Source organism: Castor canadensis, chromosome 6 (assembly GCF_047511655.1).
Source record: "Castor canadensis chromosome 6, mCasCan1.hap1v2, whole genome shotgun sequence".
NCBI lineage: Eukaryota > Metazoa > Chordata > Mammalia > Rodentia > Castoridae > Castor > Castor canadensis.
The window spans coordinates 24,541,767-24,569,116 of NC_133391.1; the positions used below are offsets into that span (position 1 = coordinate 24,541,767).

Below are 27,350 nucleotides of genomic sequence, written 5' to 3' on the forward strand. Positions count from 1 at the left end.
TTCTAATAATAACCTCCAGAACTGTTAAACTATTACTGACTCTGAAAATGTTTGTGTTGAGATGCTCACCTTCGTGGTGTTGGAGCAGTTAATATACTGCTTGTTATGCATAATGGATCTACTGGCATTAAAATAGCATTTCTAACTTTGCAGGGGATAATATATGCATATAATTAAAGATGCAAAGTTATTTTTAAGGTATATAGTAAGAAGTATGCTTACCATTCCTAATGGTAGTATGCCTACCACTCTATCCACTCAGTTCCCACCATTATTTTACTAGTTTCCCACATATCTTTCTTGAGAGATGCATATCCTTCTAGAGTTCTTGCATACATGTTAATTTGAATAAGCAATACTATTTTCTCACTTGTTCACAAAGGCTATATAGCACATTTACTATTTTGCACAAAGATCTTAGAGATATTTTCATGTTAAATATTACAGGTCTTTTAAATTTTTTTAATATGGTTTCTATTATATAGAAGCACTATAATTTATTTGACCAGTTCCCCATTGATGGGCAGGGTTTTTTCTAAAGTTTTGTAGCTATCATAAGTCATATTATAATGAGAGGCTTGTACATGTGTGACTTTGTACCTGTGCGCAAATATCAGAATAAACTTCCCCAAACAGAATTGCTGGTCAAAAGGTATTAGCATTTGTAATTTTGATAAATGCAGCCAAATTGCCTTGCATGGAGGTTGTACTTATTTGCATTACCACCAGTGGTGGATCAACATGCCTCCAGATTTACAACCAAGACTGCTAATTAAATTTTTGGGTTTTTGCCAATCTGATGAGGAATAAAAATGGTATCAGTGTAATTAAATTTGCATTTTTCTTATGACTGAGGTTGAGTACCTTGTCATTTGTTTAAGAGTGACTTATAGTTTTTTTATGTAGATTTTCTTTTCATGTTCTTTACTTAAATTTCTCTTTGGATTTTTGTCTTCCTCATACTGTTTTCTGGAAGGTAGTTTAGTTATATGTTAGGAAATCAGCCATTTGTGATGAATTGCAAATATCTCACCATTGCATTTTTTAAATTTTGCCATAATGTTTTTTAAAATTTTGCTAAATTTCTAAATGGTTCTATTCACAGAACCAGATCATCATTCATCTGTTGCAGTGACTCTGCACTGTTTTAATTATTGAGGTTTAGTAATGCATTTTTATATGTCAGGCTTTTCTCACCTCATTGCTGTTTTCACTGTTTTCCTTGTTTATAAACTATAGAATTAAGTTCTTTTGTTAAAAATAAACCTGTTAATACTTTTAAGAAGTATATTCCATTTAAAAATTAATTAGAAATATCTGGCATCTTTAAAATGTTGGATTTTCCTATCTAGAGCACAATATGTGTTTTGATTTGTTCAAGGCAAGCTCCTCAGTCATGCTTTATGCTTTTCTTTTTAGGGCTTATACATTTCCTGTTAAATTATTCCTAGGGTTCTTGTTAATATTATAAATGCAATAATTTCTTCTTTTAAATACTCTAATTATTACATAGGATATATATTTATATATAATGTGAATCTACTATAGTAGATGTTTATATATCAATTTAGTACATAATGTTATTGAATTCTCTTATTTGTGACAGATTTCTAGTTGACTTTAATTTTTCAAGATTATATTACTTAGAAAAATGTTGGTTTTGTATTCTTGTCAAAGTTTATGCTTCCAATTTAATTTCTATTTTATTTGTCATTTAACAATATTTATTAACTTATTATTGACAAGCCCCTGTTCTAGGCTTTAGAATGGAAGACACAGAATTGATGTCTTAACACTTCTAATGCACTGTAGGAAATATACAAAATACAATTAGCACAATAAATAAGTGAAATTTATAATATGGAGAATATAACAAGCGACAGGCAAAAAACCAGAGTAGGTTAACAGCATTGGAATATACCAAAATATGAGCAGGTTGCAGTTTAGATGGGTTGATAAGGGTGGTCCTTGGTGAGAACTCAGGTAAATTTTGAGCTAAAACATGAAGAGGCTGAAGAGTGAACCATAGATTGGCACAATCAATGGAAGGCCATTTTGATGCTCTTGGGCAAGATGTCTTATTCTATCCTTCCGGAGGAATGCTTTTTAATGTCTCGCACGCCCAATGTGGACTCCACAAGGCCATATGCTTATATTTTCTCATGTAAAGGCATTGTCCATTTAGTTTTATTTTATTGAGTATTTTATCTAGACTGTTTATTAAATTTTATCAAATGCCTTTTTAGGATCCAGAGATGACCATGTGATTTTTCTACTTAAATATTCTTATCCTACTTAAATATTCAGTGCTAATGTTGAGCTGTTCTTGTATTTCTGGTCATGTTGAGTTACTTCCTTTAGTGTGCTGATGGGTTGTTTTGGCTAACAGTGTGTTTAGAATTTTCCATTGGAATTTGTAAGTGAGATTGGTTCGTAATTTCTTATCTGCAACCCTTGTAATTCTTGAAACTGTCGGCATGAATACTTTATGTGTGTCAAAAATATGGATCATTTTCTTTAAATGATCCTTTCGAATCACTTAATTAACAGTGGACTTGTCTCTTTCCTAAAAATTTGGTAAAATTTCTTTGGAAATGATCTAAATGATACTTTTTAAAAGAACTATAAAAATTTTGGATCTCTTTGGAAGCTTTTTATATTTATTCAATCTAGTTGAATCTTCTTATAATCACCTCTCTAGGATGAATAAATTGTGTTTTCCTAGAAAATTATCAATTTCAGGCAATTTTGCATTTTCATAGAGGTGAACAGATCGGCTCTCTCTTGCTGCTGTTTCATTTCCTCTCTTGTGTGGTTACTTCTTGGGTTTCCCTTTGTTTTCTGTGTATTTGCCTTCCTTCATTCTTTCGAATAAGCTACATAATGCCTTACTTATTTTATTGTTTGTTGTTTGTTTCTGGATTAATTATTTCTACTGTTTTCAGTTATTAATATGTGCTCTTATCTTTATCCACTTTTTTGTTTTCCTCTGTGGCTCTTACTCCAATTATTTTTAATTCACTTTATAATTCTCCCAGTTTTTGAGATATGGTGTTTTATTTGCTGTTCTTTTGAAATTTTGCAAATTTGGTTTATAATTACTTTTGACTCAAAAATTATTCAAGAGACACAGAAAGTTATTCAAGAGAATTCCCCAATCTTAATTGTCTTCTAGCTTTTTTAAACATTCCATCAGTTTTGGGCTCTATTGTGTCATAGTTAGATGATATTATTTACAGTGGCTCTACTTTAGGGAATTTATTGAAAGTTTTATGGTTTAATATACAATCTTTTTTTCATGACGGTTCACAGGAACTTGAGAAGACACAGTTTCTATTTTCAGGATAAAGAATTTGATACAAATTCATACATTTTGGCTTAGTAATTTTACTCTGAGTATGCTTATTTTTTCCACTTGATCTTTCATAAGTCAAAAGCTGTGAGTTAGAATATTCTGTGACTGGTATATTTTCCTGTGTGTTTCAAAATTTCTGCTATATATATGTTGCTGCCATGTTATTTGATATGTAGTTATAAAAGCTAATAATTTTCTTGAGTATAATGCCCATTATAGTTCAGGGTTCCCTTCCTTGTAATTGCTTTTTGGCCCAAATCTCTCCTTTCTTTTCTAAGATTCTGACCTCTGTGTTCTCTCTCTCTCTCTCTCTCTCTCTCTCTTTCTATTTGCCTAATATACTCATGGCTATATTTTAATTTTCAACCTATAAAATCACTGTTTTAGACGTGCTTTTACATTGAATATAAGTTATGATTTGTGGTTTTACTCCAGTTTGTAAAAACCTTTTCTTGGTAGATGAGTTAAGCTCATTCACACTCGTTGATATGTTTTCTCTTAAATCTAACTTACTGCTTTATATTTCTATTTTTATGGTTTTTAAAGAATGTCTTTCACTATGTAATTTGTTTTTGCTTTTATGCATTTGTGATACTTAGGAAAGTTGTTATTTTGTATAATTATTTACCTTTGTTTAATAGCCTTAGCTTTTATTTCTTTTGACAATATTTGTTTCTTAATAGAATCAAAGATCAAGTTAATGTGCATAATTTTTCTTGCTATTTTCATCTACTACCTGATGATATTCAATGCTGTGATCTTTCTCAGAATTTCTCTAATATTAATAGCATGGATGCTGAAATTTATTATTTCACAGTGTCTTAGGCTTGAGTGATATCCTTTGACACGCAGCTGTTAGAGATGAAATAACTGAGAGAAAGCCATTAATTCATCTTCTTTCCAACAAGTTTAAAATATATTCTCAATTACAACCATGATAAAGCAAAATGACTATTTTAAAGGTTTCAAATGAACATTTCTAAACAACTTAATACAAGTAATTATTTCTAAATAGTCCTATACTTTTTCTTTCTGTCATTATTTTGTTATTATTGTTTTTAATTGATACACAATATTAGTACATATTTGTGAGGTACAATGCCATGTTTAAATTCATGTATACATTGAGTAGTGATCAACTCAATGATTAATTAGCATATCCATAACCTTAAATGTTTATCATTTATACAGTGAGTACATTCAAATGCCCCTCTCAGCATTTTCAGGTATATAAAGTGCTATTGTTAGTTATATTAAGTCTGCTATGCCAGAGAACATCAGAACTTAACTCTTTCTTTCAAACAAGTTATCCTTAAAATTTAAGCTGGAAACCTGAGCTCCATAATTCAACTTATGGATAATTGATCTGGTTTCTTCCAGAGCAAGAAGCTGGACCGTTAACCAGTAACACCCTGCCATGGGGGCCTCATGGTTTCAAGTTTCCTTTAAAATGAAGTTCTCAAAGTGAAAGTAGAAGCGATGTGAAGAAACGACCGAGGTTTGTGCTTGCAGCCATTTGTAATTATCGATGTTGTATAAACATGCTCGACACTTCATCCTCTTAACCCTGGTGATTGCTGTCTTTGATCATGTTCTACTCAATTACCTATGTTATTTTGTACCCTGACAAACATCTGTGTTTGGCATGTCTATTTTTGTAGTCCTGGTGGATGGATTGTTTCATTTGATTATTGTGTGTCAAAGTATTTTTTTTGGCATGGCAGTTGCTGTGGTTTAAACAAGTGTCCTTCAAAGGCTCACGAGTGAAGGCTTGGCGCTCAACCCATGGGGGTTGTAGAACCTTTAGGGAGTAGGGCTTATTGGAAAGAAGTCTTGTCACTGAGGGCATGCCCTGCATGAGGATATCGGGACCCTACCCACTGTATTCCTCTTCTTTCCCTTTTCTTCCTACCTGCCATGACATGAACAGCTTTGCAACATGACATGCTCCTGCCCTGTTCTATTTCCTAGCCACAGACCCAAAAGCAGCATGGCCAAATGACTAAGGTCTGAAATCCGTGAAACCATGATGCAAAATGAATTTTTCCTTTTTAAAATTTGATTGCATCAGGTATTTTATTACAGTAATGTAAAGCTGATGAGCAGGGAGACAACAATTTTTTTTTGGAGATTACACACGACCATGTCATAATAGGGTTAAAAATACATGCTTAAGATACAATCTAGCAACTTTCCTGTTAGTGGTTTGGTTGATCTGATACCCATAATATTTAATGTAATAATCTGTAGAATATTTGCTTTTCCCCTAGGTGATACTCTAAGAGAATGCTTGTGGTTGGGAGGTGTCTACTTTCTTATGACAAGACTTTTCAACGTGAAGTGCTGAGTGAGAGAAGAATACTCTGATTTGGGATGTTGATTTCTTCTCTCTTGCCATTATTTTGCAGGTATTGGGGTTTGAACTCAGGGCTTTCTGTCTGTTCAGCAGGCACTTTAACACTTATGGAGATGAGAAAGGCCCTGACAGTGCACTAGAAAGGGAAATTGGTGGGATGCCATAATGGGGACTTAGGACTTTTATCCTAAGGACAGGACCAGCTAAAAAATTTGTGAGGCCCAGTGCAAAATAAAAATGTGGGGACTGTATTTCAAAACTTATCAAGAATTTCAAGCAGAGCCAATTACAGGCCCTTTCTGTGAGGCTGCACAGGTCTCAAGTTGTGAAGTTGGCCTTGCCTAAGGGCCAGGGGCAGCCCAGATTTTAGTAGAGGAGAGATATGCCTGGATTGGCACTTGAAAAAGAAAAATTCTAATGCTCTACCAAGGCATGTTTAGTTAGTGAGTAGAAGCAAAGGCTTATTCGATTATTCTTATCTCCCACACTCAGGGTAAGACACCATCACTACTGTGATCAGTGAAGTCATTGCCTAGATACATAGGCATCCAGAACCTTCCCTCTAGTAGAGGTGGCCAAATGGCAAAGCTAGATTTTCACAAATGATTGTCCTATGTTAGCCATATTTAACATACTCGAGACGAAAAAGTTAAATATTCAGAAGCGTGAAGGAGGAACACATTTGAAGAGTGCAGGAAGAACAACTTCCTGCAAATGCTTGCTTGTTGTAAGTGATTTGCATATTCCGCTTGGAAGATGTGTTGTATTGTTTTAGGATACTATGTTATATTTAACATGTAGCCTGTAATTTGAAAATGTTCAGGACCAAATCCTTTTTGTCATTCATCACTGCTGAAATAAGTCTTCAGTATTGATGATGTAAGAGATTTTAAAAAATCTTACTCATCTTAATTTTTATAATAAAATCCTAAAATTTTGTGTGCATATGTATTTCAAAACACCTTTTAGAGAAATAATACTATGAGTAAAATTAAAATTTTGATAGTGATATGAAGTTTAATTTCTTTCTTTTTTTTTTTGGCAGCCCTTGCTTGCTAAGCAGGTGCTCTACCACTCTATTCACACCCCCAGCCATTTATACTTCAGTTAGTTTTTGAATAGAGTCTCGTGTTTATGTCTGGGCTGATCTGGACTGCAATTTTCCTATTTATACTTCCTGAGTAGCTGGGATGACAGTTGGGTATTGGTTGGGTTATTGATTAAGAAGGAGCCTTGTGAGCTTTTTGACGGGGCTGGCTTCAAACTGTGATCCTCCTGATCTCTGCTTCTAGAGTAGTTGGGATTATAGGCATGAGCCACCATGCCTGGCTTAAAGTTTAATTTCTTGAAATGAAGAAACAATTGTCTTGAGGGACATTAATGACATAAATAGGGGCCCACCTAGTAATGTTTTTGTAACATCTCTACAATACTACAAACTCTAGCTTCTTTTTTCAAAATCTGGACTTTTCAACTTTATAATATTGATTGTAAAAACATCTCTCCACCTAACAGTATTTTTTTTAATTGTTACTGGGGTTTGAACTCAAGGCTTTGTGCTTGCTTGCTAGGGAGGCACTTTACCACTTGTGCCACAACCCCAGCCCTCTTTTGTTTTAGTTATTATTAAGATAGGTTCTCAGTTTTTGCCCAGGGCTGACTCTGAACTACCATCCTCTTACCTGTGCTTCTTGAATAGCTGGGATTACAGGAAGACACAACCATGCCCAACTTATTCATCAAGATGGGGGTCTCACTAACTTTTGTGGAGAGGAAGTAGATATGGAGAAAATGAAGACTCGGAAAAGCCAGTGAAATGGCAACTTGTAGGTCTATAAATCTTGAGAGCAAAACTGATGTGTTATTGAGTGACCAGTCCTTGTAATGGAATTATATTACAAATGCTTAAAGTTGATAGGAATTTCAAAAAACAGTCTCTGCCAATCTAAGAGAGATAATGGAAATGTAAACTAGAATTAGCAGGGTATACGCTTGGATGAGAGTAGGGTGGTTGTGAGGGTACATTTTGTTTTTTTTTTTTTTTTTTTTTTTTTGAATTTTTCATGTATTTTATCAGTAAATGAAAACAGATGACATTTAGTCTGGAAGTTGTGTCAATGTAAACTATATCTAAGAAACAGACAAAAACAATGCTTAAAGAAAAAATATATCCAAAGGTCAACTATAAAATACACTTGTTTTTTCAGTTCAAGGGATACATATATAAAACAGAAAAATATTTAGGATCTATCACCCAAGGCCAGTAGCAGAAAGAAAATTTAATTACTCAGATTAAAATAAATATCACCTATAAAACTTATACTCTATTTTCTGAATGGTACTTACAAAACTGTGTCACCATGTTTTCTTTCAAGAGTCTGAATGAGACATAATCTAAAGGTGCACTTTAAAAAGGAGTCACTGATACAAACAATACATGTATGACTTGTAGAATATTACCATCATAAAAAAAGAGAAGAAAAAAAGAATATTAACTTCAGGTCAGGTATTTTCTGGAGCAATATGCACAAATGCACATTCTGTACAAATATGTCTGTCTTAGTCTCCACAAACAACTTAGATTCATGGGATTTCACTAGAATTGACATGGGACATTCAAATTATTTATGAAAACCAAAAACTCTTGTCTCAGCGTGTTGCAATGTAGTCCAGGCTAGACTCAAATTTGAGATCCTCCCACCTGAGCCTCCAATGCTAGGATTACAGGTACATGACACAAAGCCTAAGAAAACTGACAACATCATATTGCCATTATTTTGATATATTACGTATTCTTCCTCCATGTGAACCAAATAAAAACTTACACAGCTATTCAACAGGATTCTATCCTCTGTGATTTTGTATCTGTGAATTGAACTTTTATGACTCAAGGCATTCCAAGGTACTTTACACTGTGAATATTATAAGTGCTAGGAATGTCAGATGATATTAAAACCTTTTAAAATCCTAAACTTAGGGTTTCTCTCCAGTGTGAGTCCTTCCATGTGTGTGAACGGAACTGGAATGATTGAAGATGTTCCCAAATTACATCCAAGGCATTTCTTTCCACTGTGAATCTCTCACAGTATGAAATGAAACTGGGGTCAAGAAATTCTATTTACATTCCTTACACAGAAAGGGTTTTTCTCAAGTGTGAGTTGTTTCATGAACTCAAAAATAATTGAAGCACCTGACAGCTTCTTCACATTTATCACATTAACAAGGCATTCTATTTGAGAATGCTGATGTAACTACTGCAGGTTTCTGCATTGTTAACACATAGGGTTTCTCGTGTGTGAACTACTTCATGTTTTCGAAGGGAAGGGAACCACCTTAAGGCTTTCCCACATTGCCAACACATAAGGTTTCTATCCAGTGTGTATTCTTTTATGTGTGTGAAGGTAACTGGACTGAGTGAAGGCTTTGCCACATTCCTTACATAAGTTAGGGTTTTGTCCTGTGTGAACTAGTTCATGCTTTAGAAGGTACCTGGACAAAGGCTTTCCCACATTGCTGACATATATAAGGTTTCTCTCCAGTGTGAACTCTTTTACATTTATGAAGAAAACTGGAGTGGGTGAAGGCTTTTTTGGCCTCCTGATAAGACTTTTTGAAGGAAGGAGAGTCGTGAAAGTAAAAGGCAGAAAGAGAGGGGTAATAAGAAAGTAGTATCACTGGTGAATCTGTTCAAAGAACATTGCATGCATCTTATGGAAATGTCATGATGAAGCCCTTTCCTATGTACGATTTAATATATGCTAATCAAAACCATGCAAAAAAGATAGGAGTGAAAATGCTGGATAACTCATGACCATTGTTACTAGTATTTACTTTTGTTGCTTCCTAAGATGTGGATTGAGCTGATGGAGTGGCTCAAGTGGTAGAGTGCCTGCCTGGCTGAGCATGAGGCCCTGAGTTCAAACCCCTGTACCAGTAAATAAATAAGATGTGGATTGAACTTCAAGACTTACCTACAGGGAAAACAGAGACTGTGTCTCTGATAAGTGTTTTTAACCCAATGCTCAATTAATTGAAATGGGTGAATGGTGTGACATCATGGAGCTATTACAATTAGACAATTGAACCTGGGTTTGATTTAACTTGAAGAAGCAGGCAAGGTGACTCACACCCATAACTCCAGGTACTCTGGAGGAAGAGATCAGGAGGATCGAGGTTCTAGGCCAGCCAGGGTAAAAAGTCTATAAGACTTCATCTCAATCAATAAAAGCTGGGTGTGGTGGTATGTGTCTCTCATCCCAATTACACAGGAAGCATAAATTGGAAGATCATGGTCCAGGCTGACCCTGTCATAAAAAGAGACCCTATCTCAAAAACAACAAAAAGATCTGAGATGTGGCCCAAGTGGGAGAGTTGTCCCACTACAAGCATGAAGGCCTGAGTTCAACCCCCAGTACCACCAAAAACCAAAAGAATAATTTAACTTGAAGACATTATTCTAAGACATTAAAAAGCTTTGGAAATGGGTAGAAATAACTATTAAGGCATTCATACTAAAAAGAAATTATATTTGAAAATTGAAAGTACACACACACACACACACACACATGGCACAACTATCTTGAAACTCAACCCCTGCCGACAGTAATTATGGTAAATGATAAATTTACTTGCCTAGGTCCATGAGTCCAGATTCTTCAATTGTTTGTTGTACAGGCTCAGAGAGGAAAAAATTAAGTACATAATCACTCTGAAAAACAAGATAAAACACAATATATCTTCATTTCTTTTGTTAATTTACTATTTCTGTCCATTGATGCATGAAAACATTGCTGTACGTATGTGATTTTTAAATAGATGCCTTTTGTAGATTTTTATAAAGAAAAACACATGAATAAGTTTACTAAGTCAATACTGCCATTTTAACACAGGCTAAATTAAGCTTTCATGGGACTGGAGACCAGACTACTTTACATTTCTTCGAAAGGTTCAAGTCATCATGAATGTTTTTATATTTCACAATTATGCATGAATGTTACTAGTGTACATGAATCTCACACCTTCCTTTTCTAGAAAAAATGTACCGTTGGACCAAGTTTTCTGAGAAAATTTACTTTCAATAGGAACTGGGCACTCCGTGAGTGACCATTGCTGAAATTCAATTCTAGGAATGCTCACTGGGTACTGACCCCAACCTCAGCATCAAGAAATATTGGGGGATATTTAGATACAGACAGATGCATAAGGTATTCTCTCTTTCCTTCAAGGATAAAATAGGAGAGGAAGGAAATCACATTAAATGTTTTAGTAGAAATTCTAATTATGTATAGTTTCAGTTATAAAAGAAAAATGATCACCCACAAATTAGCATTTCACTCCAAAAGGAGGCTGACTCATGAATCTGAGAATAGCTTTTCCTTAGTGAAATTGGCATGTATTTTGTTGTAAGCCATCATCTAACCTCAGTAGCCTTCCCCATGAGAGTTTACATTATTATCTAAAGGGTACACTGAATAATTGATTATTTCCTCTACTTAAAGGCTGATGTAGTAGTAGCTGTCAAAGCTGCTAATGGTCTCCCTGGTCAGCCTTCTCTTTCATTTGTTGCCATGGCTCTTTCAAATCTCCCCTAGGAAACTTTAACTTCCAGCTCTGACTCCCTCCCTTCCAATGACTTTGTCTCCATTTCAAAGAAAATAAAAGGCAAATGGAAATTCCTAAACTTCTTGCTATGAAATCTACATGCAGACTCACCTATACTTCTATTTCCTTCATGTTATGATGGAAGAAATGTCCTTTTTCTCAACGGTTACAGCTGGAATTGCATCCCCCCTGCCCCTACTGTTGAAGTACTAATCCTGTCTCCCAGGACATGATCTTATTTGAAGATAGAGTTAAGTTAGGAGGGGGTTGTACCTGACTAGGGCAAGTCCCTAATCCCATATGACTGCTGTCCTTATTAAAAAAAAAAAAAAAAGGAGGCAATTTGGATGCAGACACTAACAGAGGGAAAACTGACGATTCACAGGGAACAGGCGGCCATTTGCAAACCAAAGAGAGGAAAGTGAACTTGATTCCTCCTTCATGGCCATCAGAAGGAAACAATGCTGCAGACACCTTGACCTCAGACTTCTAGCTGCCAGAACTATGAGAAAATGCAGAAGACCCTGTGTTTCCACTGGTGTCTGGTTTCAAGGAGACTGCCTTGAGATAAACGGTGCAGGATCAGGATGCATAGAGCTCAGTGCTGTACTGTGGATGCTTGATTCAATTTTCCTATAACTCCACCCAACAAATCTCAGATTCTCACTCTACCACTTCAGTGAAACACAGTTCCTTATGCTTTGGGGGCACCATTTGCTTTTTGAGAGGCAGATTTTCACAAAATTAAGGGTAGAGAAACACTCTGCAAATCACTCAATGATTTAAACATAACTAATGATAACATAGGAATGATGGAGAGCTTCCCTGCATTCATTGAGATGCTTAATCTGCACCTGGAAATTTTTACTCTTTTGACATTTCTTTGGATTTTTAAATTTATTATTATTATTATTTTCTTTATGCATTTATTCACATGTGCATACATTGTTTGGGCCATTTCTCCCCCTTCTCGCTCTCCCCTCTACCCACCTTGCTTCCAGGCAGAACCTGTTCTGCCCTTTTCTCAAATTTTGTTGAAGAGAAGGTGTAAGCAATAATAAGAAAGACACAGCATTTTTGCTAGTTGAGATAAGGATAGCTATACAGAGAGATTCCTATCATTGCTTCCATGCACAAGTGTATTACAACCCGAATTGGTTCATCTCTCCTGACCTCTTTACTACTTCCTGGTCCCCTTCCCATATTGACCTCTGTCATTTTAAGGTTACTATATTAGCTCCTCTGCCGTGGGGACATCAAACACTTTCAAGTTTTGGGTTTCCTACCTATCCCCATTCCTCCCGTATGTGCTCTTCCCTTAGCGTGTGAGTCAAGTTCAACAACATTACTGCATTTGCCCTAGATCTAAAGTCCGCATATGAGGGAGAACATATGATTTTTGGTCTTCTTCTAACCTCACTCAGGATGATGCTCTCCAGTTACTTAATATCACACCAGAAACTCTGAGGTTAGTACAGGAAAGATCAGGGAATACTCTGGAAGCAATAGGTATAGTCAAGGACTTCCTCAACAGAACCCCAGCAGCTCAGCAACTAAGAGAAAGGATGGACAAATGGGTCTACATGAAATTAAAAAAAACTTCTGCACAACAAAAGAAATGGTCTCTAAACTGAAGAGACCACCAACAGAGTGAGAGAAAATATTTGCCATCAGACAAAGGACTGATAACCAGAATATACAGGGAGCTCAAAAAACTAACCTCCCAAAATCAATGAACCAATAAAGAAATGGACAACTGAACTAAACAGGACTTTTTCAAAAGAAGAAATTCAAATAGCTAAAAAACACATGAAAAAGTGCTCACCATCTCTGGCCATAAAGGAAATGCAAATCAAAACCACACTAAGATTCCACCTCACTCCTGTTAGAATAGCCATCATCCAAAACACCACAAACAACAGGTGTTAGCAAGGATGTGGGGAGAAAGGAACCCTCGTACACTGCTGGTGGTAATGCACGCTGGTGCAACCACTCTGGAAAACAATATGGAGTCTTCTTAAAAATCTAAACATAGATCTGCCATATGATCCAGCTTTCTCACTCTTAGTGACATACCCAAAGGAATGTGACTCAGGTTACTCCAGAGGCACCCATGTTTATTGCAGCACTATTCACAATAGCCAAGTTATGGAAACAGCCAAACGCCCCACTACTGACTAATGGATTAAGAAAATGTGGTATTTATACACAATGGAATTTTACTCAGCCAATTTATTATTTTTTGACCATGCTTGTTCAAAACCACATGTAACAAATCTGTGAATAAGGTGGGTTTCTTGTATGCTTCTTTTGTTTAAGCCACTTCTTTGGTGACATTTTGTTTCGGCAGCCCTCGAAGATCATCTTATGCTGACCCCATCATCAGTGTCCTGGATTCTATTTTTTCCACCTCAGAGACCTTGTAAAATATTCTAACCTACACTCAGCACTTTCACCCTCCTTTATTTCACATCTGCGTAAGCTATGGCCAACTCATTTTAAAAACCAACAAATTGATGAGTCAAGCCATTCATAGTATCTCTACATATAAATCATACCTAGTCAAGAGTGCTCCATGCTAATTCCTCTTCTTTTGCATGGAAGATGGACTTATAGGAAATGTTGTCCACACTCACATGGCTTCTACTTCAACTTCTACTTACTTTTCTCCTCCAAATCCACTGGGGATTCCTTTGGCCCTTATATGGGCACTTTATTTTCAGTGACATGTGCATTTTCATTTCCTTGTCCAACACCAGCCCTTTCAGTTTCCCTCCCATTTGTTCCATTATCACTTGTTCTCACCTTCTTTTTTCTTTATCATTCATGTTTCAATGTTTCTCACTCCCAAGTCCATCTCTCTCATTACAGGATGGCGTTATCATCTTTGGTGCCATCTATCATGATGCACAAATCTAAATGTTTAGGTTCAGCTCTGTCTTCTAAACCTCAGCTCTCTGTGTCCTGGATTTCTTGTTTATTCTAAGACAATCCAAGCTCCAAAAGAGTACCACTAAATGCACTTTAGTGCCCCTTGGCTGAGTCTGATGCCTCTCCTGTGTCTAGACTCAAAATAGGGTGTATCTTCTTTGACTCTGTTCTCTTTGCCCCAAACATAAAATTCATTGCTGAGTCCTATGGATCACAGCTTCTAAATATCTCATCAACCATTCTTCCTTCTAGGTGTGCTGCCATCTTCCTGGCTCCAGCACCCTCAGTTCTCACTTAGGTTATAGAAGAGGACTCATCTTTTGTCTTGCTACCCTTTCTTCCAATCCATTCTCTATAGAAGGATCAAGCTGATCTTTCCAAATAAAAATCTAATAATTCACGTAAATCCTCACAGTGTATTGCAAGACCCTTAAAAAGAGACCCATTGCTTAACAAAGTTTTTAAGACCCCTTTTTTATTGGGAACTTGCTAATTTCTCTGTCTTCACCTCTTACCACTTCTCTTCCAGTACTTTATGTTTAACTAAAATGAGTTACATTTATTTCACCAAATGCGTTCTGTTTCCTACCTGCTGTATTCTCCTTCCTTTCCACCCCTATCTACTCATTTACTCAAACTTTATCATGTACTCTTCTCTTAACACTGATTAGTCAGTACAGTATCAAGATCAGAGACTGTGACTTACTCATTCGTGCACAATGCAGTATTTCTCTTTAATAAATACTTGTCACAGAAACAAACTGAGCTCTGTCTTCAAATGTAGATTACATTGGTTTCTACAATGTAATATTCTTATCCACAATATTCTTATCCACGTAGCAGTTTATGAATCACCATAAATTAGCAAATTATCAATTTTCATCTCTACATATTGAGCTTTGTTAGTTTTCTTAAATAGAAGCTTACGCTTAAGAAATTGGTTTATACTCAGTGAGCTGATCACATCAATTTTTTTTATTTTGAATGCTTAAAATCGAACCTCAGACTGCCAAGGTTGTGCCTTTTGACAACTAGTCAATTTTTCTTTTTTGGCAAACATTTGATCTTAAACTGCTTATTAAACTTTTATACTAGACATCTTTCCAATTAATATCTGGAAAGTCACTGCTGTCTAATTATTCCCTGTGTTTACACTATCATGTCTTTGAAGTCTTTATTTATAATCCTGGCTACAGGTAATTTCCACCTTCCCCATCTACACCCCCAGCCCTGTCCTGTGCAGCCCACTTCCTTTAATTGAACAACTCAAAGAAATATCTTGACTCTAAGACATTTCACTGGCCCTAATCCATTTCATGTTTTCATGATGTTCCTTGGCTGATTTGGATTCCATAGTCCATATTTATAATAACTCTCTTGCATGTTTCCTTCAATTCTTTTGGCCCTCTTTTCCTTTATCTTATTATTCACTTGGCAAAAAACACAACTCTGGTTATTTTCTGCCAACTCTACAACTGTAATAAACCTGTTCAATGTAGCTGAAGAAAAACATTCAACCATGCTTACTGATCTCACTGTAACCATATTCCACTGCCCTGGAAGCCAGTCTTCAAGATTTTCTGGCATTTCTCCAAATATAAGTAATCTGTTTACTATTCTACTCACAATAGGAGTATTTCGTTCCTTATACTCGCTCCCCTAACTCAAAGACTTTTTCACCCTCTTTGCCTCTGTGCATGACTGATCTCCTTGGTGGAAAAAATGCAAACAGAAAATATTTTGCATAAGAACTAACAACAACCTGTCATCTTACCTCTGCCCTTTCCTCTGTGACAAGGACAGATGGTTTCTGCTTTAATTTGAGGTTGATTGGGGCACCAATCCTATGTCCTCTTCTCTATCCAAGGTCATTATACTTGTCTCTGGCTGAGTACTCATTTCTGTCTTAACCCATTATCTTCTTTTCTTTGCTTCTTAGATAAATATTTTTATCAGCATACAATAAGCTATAATTTATTTCAATAAACCAAATTCTTGACCTACATTTCCATGCACATTTTTCCTCATTTATCGTCAGAGAAAATCTGCAAAAAATGTTTTTTACTTCCTATCTCAAGTCCATCTCTTTGCATTTTCTCTTAAAGCCATTCCAATCAGGTCTTTGGTTCTAAAATACCCATCAAACTTCTATTAACTTCTCCAGTGGTAGCTGTTTTTCTAAGTCCAGTGGTCACTTACAATTTTTTTGTGTGTGTGTGGTTCTGGGGCTTGAATTCAGGCCTTCACCTTGAGCCACTCCACCAGCCTTATTTTTTTTGTGTGTGAAGGGTTTTTTGAGACAGGGTCTTGCCAACTTCTTGCCTGTGCTGGCTTCGACCCATGATCCTCCTGATCTCTGCCTCCTGAGTAGCTAGAATTACAAGCGTGAGCCACCAGCACCTGGCATCTCTTAATTTTTGATCCCAAGTCATATTTGACACAGTTAATCAGTCAATCTTTTTTGAAATATTTTTTTCTCCTAGATCCTTGGCACTCTTTTCTGGTAGCCAACTGGTTGTTCCCTCTTACTCCTTTTGTTGATTCCCCTTTACCTCTTCAAAACTTAGATTGGTATGCTGCATGGTCTAAACCTTAAGCCATGTCTCTTTTAAATGTATGTTCTCAGCCTAACTAATCTCTTCTGGCCTCAAGGTTTTGATCATCAATTATTTGTGTACAATTCCAATATGTATATTTCCAGACAAATTTTCTTCTCTCTGAATATATCTAACTTTCTGCTTCATATCTATAAAAGTCTTACAGGAACTCAAATTTAGTGTGTTTAGATTCAGACCCTGGTGTTTCCCACGGCTCTTTGATGTTTCCACCCACTTCCCCCTCATAGTAAATATTCAGCCAATGCACACGTGTGTGGCCGTAAGATAGTTTAGTGGCTGGTTGGCATCCTGATTGGTCAATATTTGTACATTAATAGTTTAGCTGTCAATTATTTGGAACATTATTCTTATGTAAAAAATTATATACTTCATGATTAAATGAATAAATGGCTGGGATTTGTCTTGAGAAATCTAAACTTACTAGCCTTTTTGATATCAGTGGTTTGGGTACATATATATGCACTATGAAATTAGATACAATTTTTCTTTGCTAGAGTAGTTTTACTCTAACTAAAGTGGGATTTTTTAATGTCAAATTGCTTTTCAATGAAAAATGAAGGCAATCAAGAACAAACATGAAAGTGAATGGAACAATTTTAAATTAAAATCTGCATCAGTTTACATTTTGTTCAGCTCAGCATTCTTATTAATATTTTGTTTACCAGTTATATTAAATCATTTGTAATTTAAAAATGATTGATTTTTTGAGAGTTGATTGATTCAAAACTAAGTGTTATTCCCATATCAGACAAACATATTCTTGTTATCAAAGACTAGAGAGGGTTAGAACACTTGCACATACCAGAATGAGTATAATTTAACACTGAGATCCATTTTTCCTTTCTTTAAAACAGCACATTAAGAATTCTCATTTATTAACTGGTCAGCCAGTGTCTAGAACTGGCTGCAAGATTTAGTCATAGTGAGTTAAAAACAATGAGCTAAATCTATCTCTCTCAAACACCATGAAGTGCTGTAAAAATGTGAATTTAAAAATGAATTCCCAGTAGAGTTTTAAATCACAGCTGAACAGTAATTGTATTTTATTGCTCCCTTCATAAGGCAACTTGTCAGTGTCCAGTCTTTAATGTCGTTCAACCCACTCCATTTATATTGGAGTTATGGAAGAATGACACTATGAAGAATTGTGAACCTCTAAAAAATCTTCTATAATTCCAGCTCTAAAATGTCATCAGTATTTTACCAGGCTGTTAGAAATAATCTTGGTTTTACTGATTGTACACATATGACATTTATCCTGCCTGCAATGCAATCTCAGCTAGCTCCAAATAAGAAAAGAGCAATGTAGTGACAGATGTAGTAATTAACATCTGGGTTTAGCAAGCAAGGAACAAGAAGCATATGTTCACTATTAAAAAGATAGGATTTATCCATTTGGATTTATTTTGACATTTGATTTCTGCTTCAAAAAATAACATTGCTTAAACCTTAAGTGATGTCATTCTTTATTTAGGGACTTCCAGGAATGAGCAAGGGTATTGAGAAAAGTGAAAAATTCCAATGAAGATGGCTTTAAAAAAATTTTTTTTAAACAACAGCTGTTTGCATATCTCAGCTCAACTCAAAAGTGGGTACACATTTGTTTAGATGCTGCTGCTATAACTTTTATTATGTGTCTATTATTCTCTGTAAAGATTTCATTTACTTCACAGCACAGTCCTATGCAAAAAGAGAGAATTTAAAGACACAAAGGGAATTTTGTTAGGGCCACTAACATTTGCTTGAATGAAAGTGCATTTTTTAGACAAGGTCCCCAGAACCCTCTTGCTCATTTAACCTAACTGATTCTAGACCTTCTTATGCTATTCCCCTCACAAAAAGGAAAACGCTGCTTAGGGTCAAGAATGCCCCTCAAATGAAGGCACATAGTAATATTTGATTTTATCAAGTTAAGGCTTCTCAATTTACATCCTAGCTATCTTTTCTACTTCCTCTATTCCTTTTCCCCATTTACAGCTATATATTATTTATATTCATGTCTATATTATCACCTCATTATAAACATATGGGGAGTACAGTACATCTTGCATTGTTTTAATTTGTCTAATTTTTTCTCCATAACAAACTTAATATTTCTAGCTAATCTAGAGTGTTCTATGTAGTAAATACTCAGCAAAATTTCAAAACCTGTACATAGTTACATATAGTGATATAAAGATAGTTATAAATAAATTTACCATGCAACTGAAAACTAAATATGAGTTTTAGTATTAAGACATAATAGGATTATCTTTGAGTTTTTCTATGCTGCCATAGGACAAGAAACTGTGAAAGAAGAAAGGTATTTTTAGATGGAGTTTTCTAGTATCATGGGAGTATCTGGCACAAATATTATATATCCCCTTTAAATCTCTTGTTTTGTCAGGAAGTAAAAATCCTCTAAGCAATTCCTGTCACTTAAAATAATAAAAAATAGTGATGGTACATCCTAGACTTTGTAGATTTTATGTTTATATAAACAACTCTGTTAATTTATATGAGGCAAGACGACTGTATCAATAATACAAAATTTTTTAACTATCAAAGCAACATGATTTATATTAGAATTATTTATGTGATTTTAAACCTTAAAATTATTTTTCACTTCCTGAATATAGGCAGATTCAGGGAAGCGTCTATGAGTATAAGGAGATACACTGAGTTTTAACAATGACTAGTCCACTTGGAAAAAATTAAAAATTTATGATATTATATATTACAGAAATCCTGGGTACTTAGGTGCCAGTGCTGACTCATGTTGCCCAGCATATGATGACACCATTATTGGTCTATTGCTGTGTAATATGTATAATGAATACTGTCCCAAGGTCCATAAAATTCCTTTAGGATAAGAGAAAGAAAACCCAATATGTGAAGTTACAAATGTCTTTGTGAGGCCATTAGTACCTATGAGGATAGACTATAAACAAAGACTGTAAGCTTTTCATGACATCATCCTCACCTTATTCAGCTTTCTATTTTCTATAGTAGATTTTCTCAAACATGTTTGTACATTTGAATCACTTGGGTTGTTAAAACACAACACAAATACCTACATATCACATCTATATATAGAACTAACATCTCTGAGGATCGGGCCCCAAAACCAATTTTTAAAACATCCACAGCTTGTTCTGAAAGAATTGATCACTAGATACTATTTTGGCACCCTTGTTCAGACAATATAGAATACAGGCAATCCCAAAGTATTTTTGGGCTGTAGCTGTAGCTCAGTGGTAGAGCCCTTGCTTACCTATGTAAAGCCTAAGATTTGATCCCCGGCAACACACATACAAGAAATGTTGGCTAAGAGAGTTGTTCTTGAAAATAACAGCTAATGTGCTAGTGCTCTGCAGCTTCTACATTTAATTTTGTTTATTTTGCAGTATAGAAAGAGCAGCTATAAATAAAACAGATGTAGATTATACATCTAAGGAAAGTACCGTGCTCTAGATATTCTATTGTACAAAAATCAACTGAAGTTGGGGTGGGAGATGTAACTCATGCTTAGTGCAGCCAAGCACCTGGATTTCCAAAATGAATTGCACCAAAAAAATGAGCTGCATTATTGAGGTGATGCTTTGGGAAAAGGACAGCTATTCTTTCAACTACTGGGGAATGAGATGAAATTCCCCTCCCTTGAACTTCAGTGTTTGATGATGGCATAAGTATTCTTATTTGGAGTGCTTTTAGGATCTTTGATTTCACACATAGCTCATGTTTTATGGTGTACATGCCTCATCCTGTTCTTTCTCCTCTGTTTATTTTTTCCACTGTGATCCCAGATTTTAATTCAATCCAAGATAAAAACAATGTAGTTCCTAACATTTCTTCAGTCTTTCTTAACCTAAATGCTGACCAGTAGAGATTAAAAACAACACAGATAAAAATAAAACATCTCTCCTTGGGGTCTCTCCAGCAGTTCTTTAATTTAGCTTATTTGAAAATATAAGCCTGATCAAAACTGTAAGCTCCATATTTGGTGGTTTTGTTTATATGTTCCTCATGCATCAATGAGTAAAATGGGTGACAATATTCATTAAGCCTTGCTGTGTTAAAGTGAACCTTTGCAAGTCTTCCCTCCTGCATGTATCTGGATCCCTTGCCTCCCACTCTCATGACAGCTCTCTGCTCACACTTTTGTATTAACCCATTGTAGACTCTTTCACTGCAATACACAGGGGTTTTCCATTAAAAGCTTACTGTTGAATACAGGCGAATGTCAAAATGCACTCTCTTCACACCATGATCAGAAATTAGAGTCTCTTAACTTTGACTTATTTGGCCCCGTCTACAGAGGTCAAAGCCTGAAAATCTCAACAGTTTACTAGGTTTTAAAAATCTATCTTGCAAGACATTGGCTGCATAATCAGTACAACAACCCATTACAGGCAAAGATGACATATCCATCACCCTTGACTGCAGTACAAATGAATGAACATGACCTTCTGAGAATGTCAGAGTCAGTAAGGGACAGTAAGATGTCAAAACTCTATGTCACACTTAAATATGTAAAAATCACTTGGACCCCAATAAAAGGTAGGAAACTGCCTTGATCCTATAGGGCAGAGGCCTCCATTATAACTCTTTTTTCATTACCCATTGATTGAGACAAAAGACCAAACATGTTCTACAAAAAGAATGATGGAGCAAGGTGTCATGTCTCACTCCTATAATCCCAGCCACTTGGGAGGCAGAGATCAGGAGGATCAAGGTTCATGGATAGGACAGGCAAAAAGTTTGCAAGGTTCCATCTCAACCAATAAAAGCTGGACATGGTGGTGTACTTCTGTCAACCCATCTACACGGGATGCATAAATAGGAGGATTGTGGTTCAGGCTGTCCCAGGCATAAAAGTGAGACACTATTTAAAATAATGACAAATCATTAGTTAAAACAGTGACTAGGGTATGAAGCAGAAAGCCTAACCTCCGTGACTCCAAAACCTCCCTGAGACATTGGAGCCACACTTGGGTAATTCTTCTGACTGCTTCTAGCCAAAATAATAACTGCCGTCAGACGAGGTGCAGGAAAAAATTCAAAGACTGACCCAAAAATCAGCCTTTAATTGCAACTAACAGCTGTGACCTGCTGCATAGTCAGCAAGGCAGGTCCATCTCCGGGGAAACCCCCCTTCTCCATGATGATTTTTTTTTGTTTTTTCTTCTTTTGTTTTTTCTTTCCTTTTCTTCTCCATCCTTCAACCAGAGGAAATAAAGCACTAACCAGAATCAAACTTTCAACATCCTGAACCCCTACTGTGTGGAAAGCCTTCCCAAGCCACACTGCACTGAGAAAATTTGGAGCCATTTTTCACCGCTGCTGCCAATGCCACTGCTGCTGCCTCTGGCTCCAAACCTGCCTGCATGCCACTTCACAGAACAAACAGGTGAGCACCACATACCATGGGAACTCCTCCAGCCACCCCCAGGAAGATGAACCAGTACAGCCCCTGGGCAGACTGATTCCCATCCCCCCCAAAAAAACTGAATAACAAACAGCAAACTGTAATTTAGCACAACAGTGGGGGGTGGGGGGGCAGATGAAATGCTGAAAGTGCCCTGGAGAAAGGGGGAAGGGCAAGGGGCTAATCACAGCACGAACTATCAGTAAACAAGCACAGGAAAGTCAGTGAAGACTGAGAGTTGAGAGTGGGGATGGGGGCAGGGTGATAAGTCACTCCCTGAAGTAGGGCAGGGAGAGGATCACAGAGATCATCTCCTGAGTCAGATAGCAGCACCCACAATTGAGCTGCTAACTAAACAGGGGAGGAGCTAACTAAACAGCTGCAACTGAAGGGTAACACAGCTATCAGTTGGGGAAATCAATAGCTCTGACCACCCTGCGTTATCTGGCAAACCTACCTCACTTCACAATTTCAATTAAACTGGTGGACAGAAGAACAAAACACTACTCACAAGCCAATCACTTGGTGAGTCCACATCAGAGCTTCTGCTTATGTGCCAACACTAGGACTAGATGCTGGAGGAGTAACTCCAGAACTTAAACTAAGACTGAAATTCTGTTGTTCCTGAACCTGGTGGGTTTGTTGTTTGTTTGTTTGTTTGCTTTCTTATTGTGGGTTTTTTTATTTTTATTTCTATTCTATTACCTTTCTTTTTCTTTCTATACTATCAATTTTACCATCATCATCTTCTCATCCCTATTCTCACACCCTCCACTCTCCCTCCTTCTCCTGTGCTAAAATCTATTGATCTCTTTCTCAACAACTTGTTCTTCTCCTTCTCACCCACTCTCTCCCCCTGCCTTCACATTCCCCTCCCATTCTCTCCCAGCCCGTCACCAGACTACCCCTTCCCCTATACACTCATCACCTGCTGACCAACCTACTATACCAACTTTACACAACCCCAACCCTCCTGCAATCCCTGACACAAGCACCCTCCACTACAACAAAAGAAACACACCCAAACACACACAAGGCCATAAAAACGAGCAGCCCCCACACCACTTCCCCACTCACCTGCTTCCCACCTCCTTTTAGTGCCACCCTATCCAATTCCCCTAACTTCTATAGCTAGCCTAACAAATGTTAACCTCCCCATATCCCTCTGCTTATAGATATTACCACCAAGGTGTCTTCTATATAATATATAAATTACTGGTCAGGTATTGAACCTGTGAATTACTTATTGCTAAACTACACCCAGACCAGGGACAGAAATAGCACATCAAGCCAGAGATAAAACAAAAATTAAATTAAGGGAAAGAAAACAGGTGACTAAAACCAACAACTAGCCTATCAAGAACATACTTGCACACCACCAAGTGGAGTGATGGGAAGAAGAAGAAGGGATGGAAACCACCCTCCTCAAAAAACTAGTTTAATAGTGGATTCAGAGGGAAATAAAGAAAACAGACACCTAGTTCTTGACTGCAACAAAACAAACAAACATAAACTACATCAAGGAACCCAGTGATGCCCACAAAAACAACCTCAAAGAATAAATCTTGCAAGTAATCACTGAGAATTTCATGGAGATGATACTAGATGCAGTTAACCAAAATGTACAAGATGCACTAAAGAATTTTCAAGACACCAAAGTAAAGAATATGAGAAGACATGGAAACAAATGAACTCAGAGGAGCCCTAACTAAACAGCAAAGTGAAACAGAGAACACTATAAATAAAGAGATAAATGTTTTATAGATGAAAATAGAACATATTAAAGAGGAAGTGACCCATAATATGGAAAAACCTCAGAAAAAAGAATCAAGCAGAAACACAAAACACAGTGGAAGGCCACTCCAGCAGACTAGAACAATTGGAAGATAGAATCTCAGAACTCAAAGATAAAATAGAAATTAAAGAAAACACTGAAGAACAGTTAGTCAAACAACTCAAGACTGTGAAAGGAATGTGCAAGAACTCACTGACTCCATCAAAAGACCAAAGCTGAGGATCATGGACATTGAAGAAGGAGAAGAGGTCCAAGCAAAAGGGATTCATAATATATCCAATAAAATAATAACATAAAATTTCCCTAATCATGAGAAAGTTTTGCCCATTCAGGTACTGGAAACCTCCAGGACACCAGTCTTGACCAAAATAGAACATTACCACAACATATTATCATTAAAACAACAAGCACAGAGAATAGACAAAGAATATTGAAGGCTGTAAGAAAGAAGAAAACAAATAACATAAAAAGGTAAACCCATCAAAATCACAGCAGATTTCTCAACAGAAAACTTAAAAGCAAGAAGGGCATGGAGTGAAGTATTCAGGGCACTGAATGAAAATAACTACAACACTAGGATACTCTACCCAGCAAAACTGTCATTCAAAATAGATGGAGCAATAAAAGTCTTCCATGGTAAGCAGAAACTAAAGCAATATATGACCACCAAGCTACCACTACAAAAGATTCTGCAAGGAATTCTATACACACAGAAAATGAAAACAAACAAAACCATGAGAGGACAGGCAGCACCATCCACAGTAGAAAAAAAGACAAGGAATCAGAGAGTAGCATTGATTCAGTTGCACACAATCAAATTCTTAAACAACAAAAAGAACTAAATGGCAGGAATCACCACATACCTATCAATATTTACACTGAATGTTAATGGACTTAAAACCTCCATCAAAAGACACCATTTAGCAAACTGGACTAAAAAGGAAGATCCAACAATCTATTGTTTACAGGAGACCCATCTCATTGACAGAAACAAGCACTGGCTTAGGATGAAAGGCTGGAAGAAGATTTACCAAGCCAATGACCCCCCAAATTAGGCAAGAGTAACAATACTTATCTCAGCCAAAGTAGGCTTCAAACTTACATTGATCAAATGAGATAAAGAAGGACACTTCATACTGATAAAAGGGAAAATACACCAAAAGGAAATAACAATTATAAACCTGTATGCACCCAAGGTCAATGCACACAATTTCATCAAACATACTCTAAAGGACTTAAAAACACATCTAGACCCCAACACAGTGGAAGTGGGAGACTTTAATACCCCCCTATCACCAACAGATAGGTCATCCAAACAAAAAAAATCAATAAAGAAATTCTAGAACTAAACCACACCATAAATCAAATGGACCTAGCTGATGTCTACAGAATATTTCATCCAACATCTGCACAGTATACATCCTTCTCTGCAGCCCATGGAACTTTCTCCAAAATTGATCGTATCTTAGGGCACAAAGCAAGCCTCAGCAAATATAAGAAAATAGAAATAATCCCCTGCATTCTATCTGATCACAATGCATTAAAACTAGAAATCAACAACAAAAACAACAGCAGAAATTATGCAAATAATTGGAAGCTAAACAACACACTGCTCAATGATTAGTGGGTCATTGATGAAGTAAAAGAGGAAATTAAAAGGTTCCTGGAAGTTAATGAAAATGAAAACATGACCTACCAGAATCTATGGGACACAGCAAAGGCAGTCCTAAGAGGAAAGTTTATAGCCATGAGTGCATATATTAAAAAGACAGAAAGATCTCAAGTAAACAACCTAATGCTACATCTCAAACTCCTAGAAAAACAAGAACAAGCAAAACTCATATCAAACAGAAGGAGAGAAATAATAAAAATAAGGGCTGAAATTAATGAACTAGAGACCAAAAAAAGAAAAAAAACATACAAAGAATCAACAAAACAAAAAGCCGGTTCTTTGAAAAAATAAGATTGACAGACCCCTGGCAAATCTGACTACAATGAGGAACGAAAAGCCCCAAATCAGTAAAATCAGAAATGTAAAAGAGGAGATAGCAACAAACACCATGGAAATCCAGTGAATCATCAGAGACTACTTTGAGAAACTACATTCCAATAAATTTGAAAATCTTGAAGAAATGGACAAATTTCTAGGTAGTTATGACCATCCAGAAGTGAATCAAGAGGATATTAACCACCTAAACAGATCTATAACATCAAATGAAATGAAGCATCAATAAAGAGTCTCCCCCACCCAAAAAAAAAGTCTGACATACTCTTTGTTGAATTCCATCAGACCTTTGAAGAAGAGCTAATACCAACTCTCCTTAAACTTTTCCATGAAATAGAAAGGCAACACTGCCTAACTCATTCTACAAAGCCAGTATTACACTCATCCCAAAACCAGACAATGACACCTCCAAAAAGAAGAACTATAGGTCAGCCTCCTTAATGAACATCGATGCAAAAATCCTCAATAAAATAATGGCAAACCGAATCCAACAACGTATTAGAAAGATCATTCACCATGACCAAGTTGGCTTCATCCCAAGGATGCAGAGGTAGTGCAACATATGCAAATCTATAAATGTAATACAGCACATTAGTAGAAGCAAAGACAAAAAACCACTTGATTATCTCAATAGATGCAGAAAAAGCCTTTGATAAGATTCAATACCACTTCATGATAAAAGCTCTATGAAAACCAGAATAGAAGGGATGTAACTCAACATTATAAAGGCTATACATGACAAACCTATAGCCAACATCATACTTAATGAGAAAAACTGAAACCATTTCCCCTAAAAACAGGAATGAGACAAGGGTGCCCTCTCTGCCCACTCTTATTCAACGTAGTCCTGGAATTTCTAGCCAGAACAATAAAGCAAGAAGAAGAAATAAAAGGAATTCAAATGGTTAAAGAAACTGTCAAAGTATCTCTATTTGCAGATGACATAATCCTATACCTCAAAGACCCAAAACACTCTATACTAAAACTCCTAGACACCATAAAGCAGCTTCAGCAATATGGCAGGATGCAAAATCAACTTACAAAAATCTTTACCTTTTCTATACACCAGCAATGAACAAATTGAGAAAATGCATGAAAATAATCCCATTTACAATAGTCTAAAAACAAATCAAACACATCAGAGTAAACTTAACAAAGGATGTGAATGACCTCTGCAAAGAGATGGAGGAAGACTACAGAAGGTGGAAAGATCTTCTGTGCTCATAGATTGGTAGAATCAACATAGTAAAAACAGTTATACTACCAAAAGCAATCTACATGT

The 27,350-nt window shown here is 36.3% G+C and overlaps 1 protein-coding gene across 2 annotated transcripts in view; it reads right to left on the minus strand.

Moving 5' to 3' along the window:
• Pik3c2g (phosphatidylinositol-4-phosphate 3-kinase catalytic subunit type 2 gamma) overlaps positions 1-27,350 on the minus strand; it is a 271,944-nt gene that overhangs the window by 41,848 nt on the left and 202,746 nt on the right. For both annotated transcript variants that reach the window (XM_074075978.1, XM_074075977.1), the window contains one exon: positions 10,344-10,419. In XM_074075978.1, the coding sequence (XP_073932079.1) occupies positions 10,344-10,419 (76 nt within the window). The remainder of the gene's footprint in view (positions 1-10,343; positions 10,420-27,350) is intronic.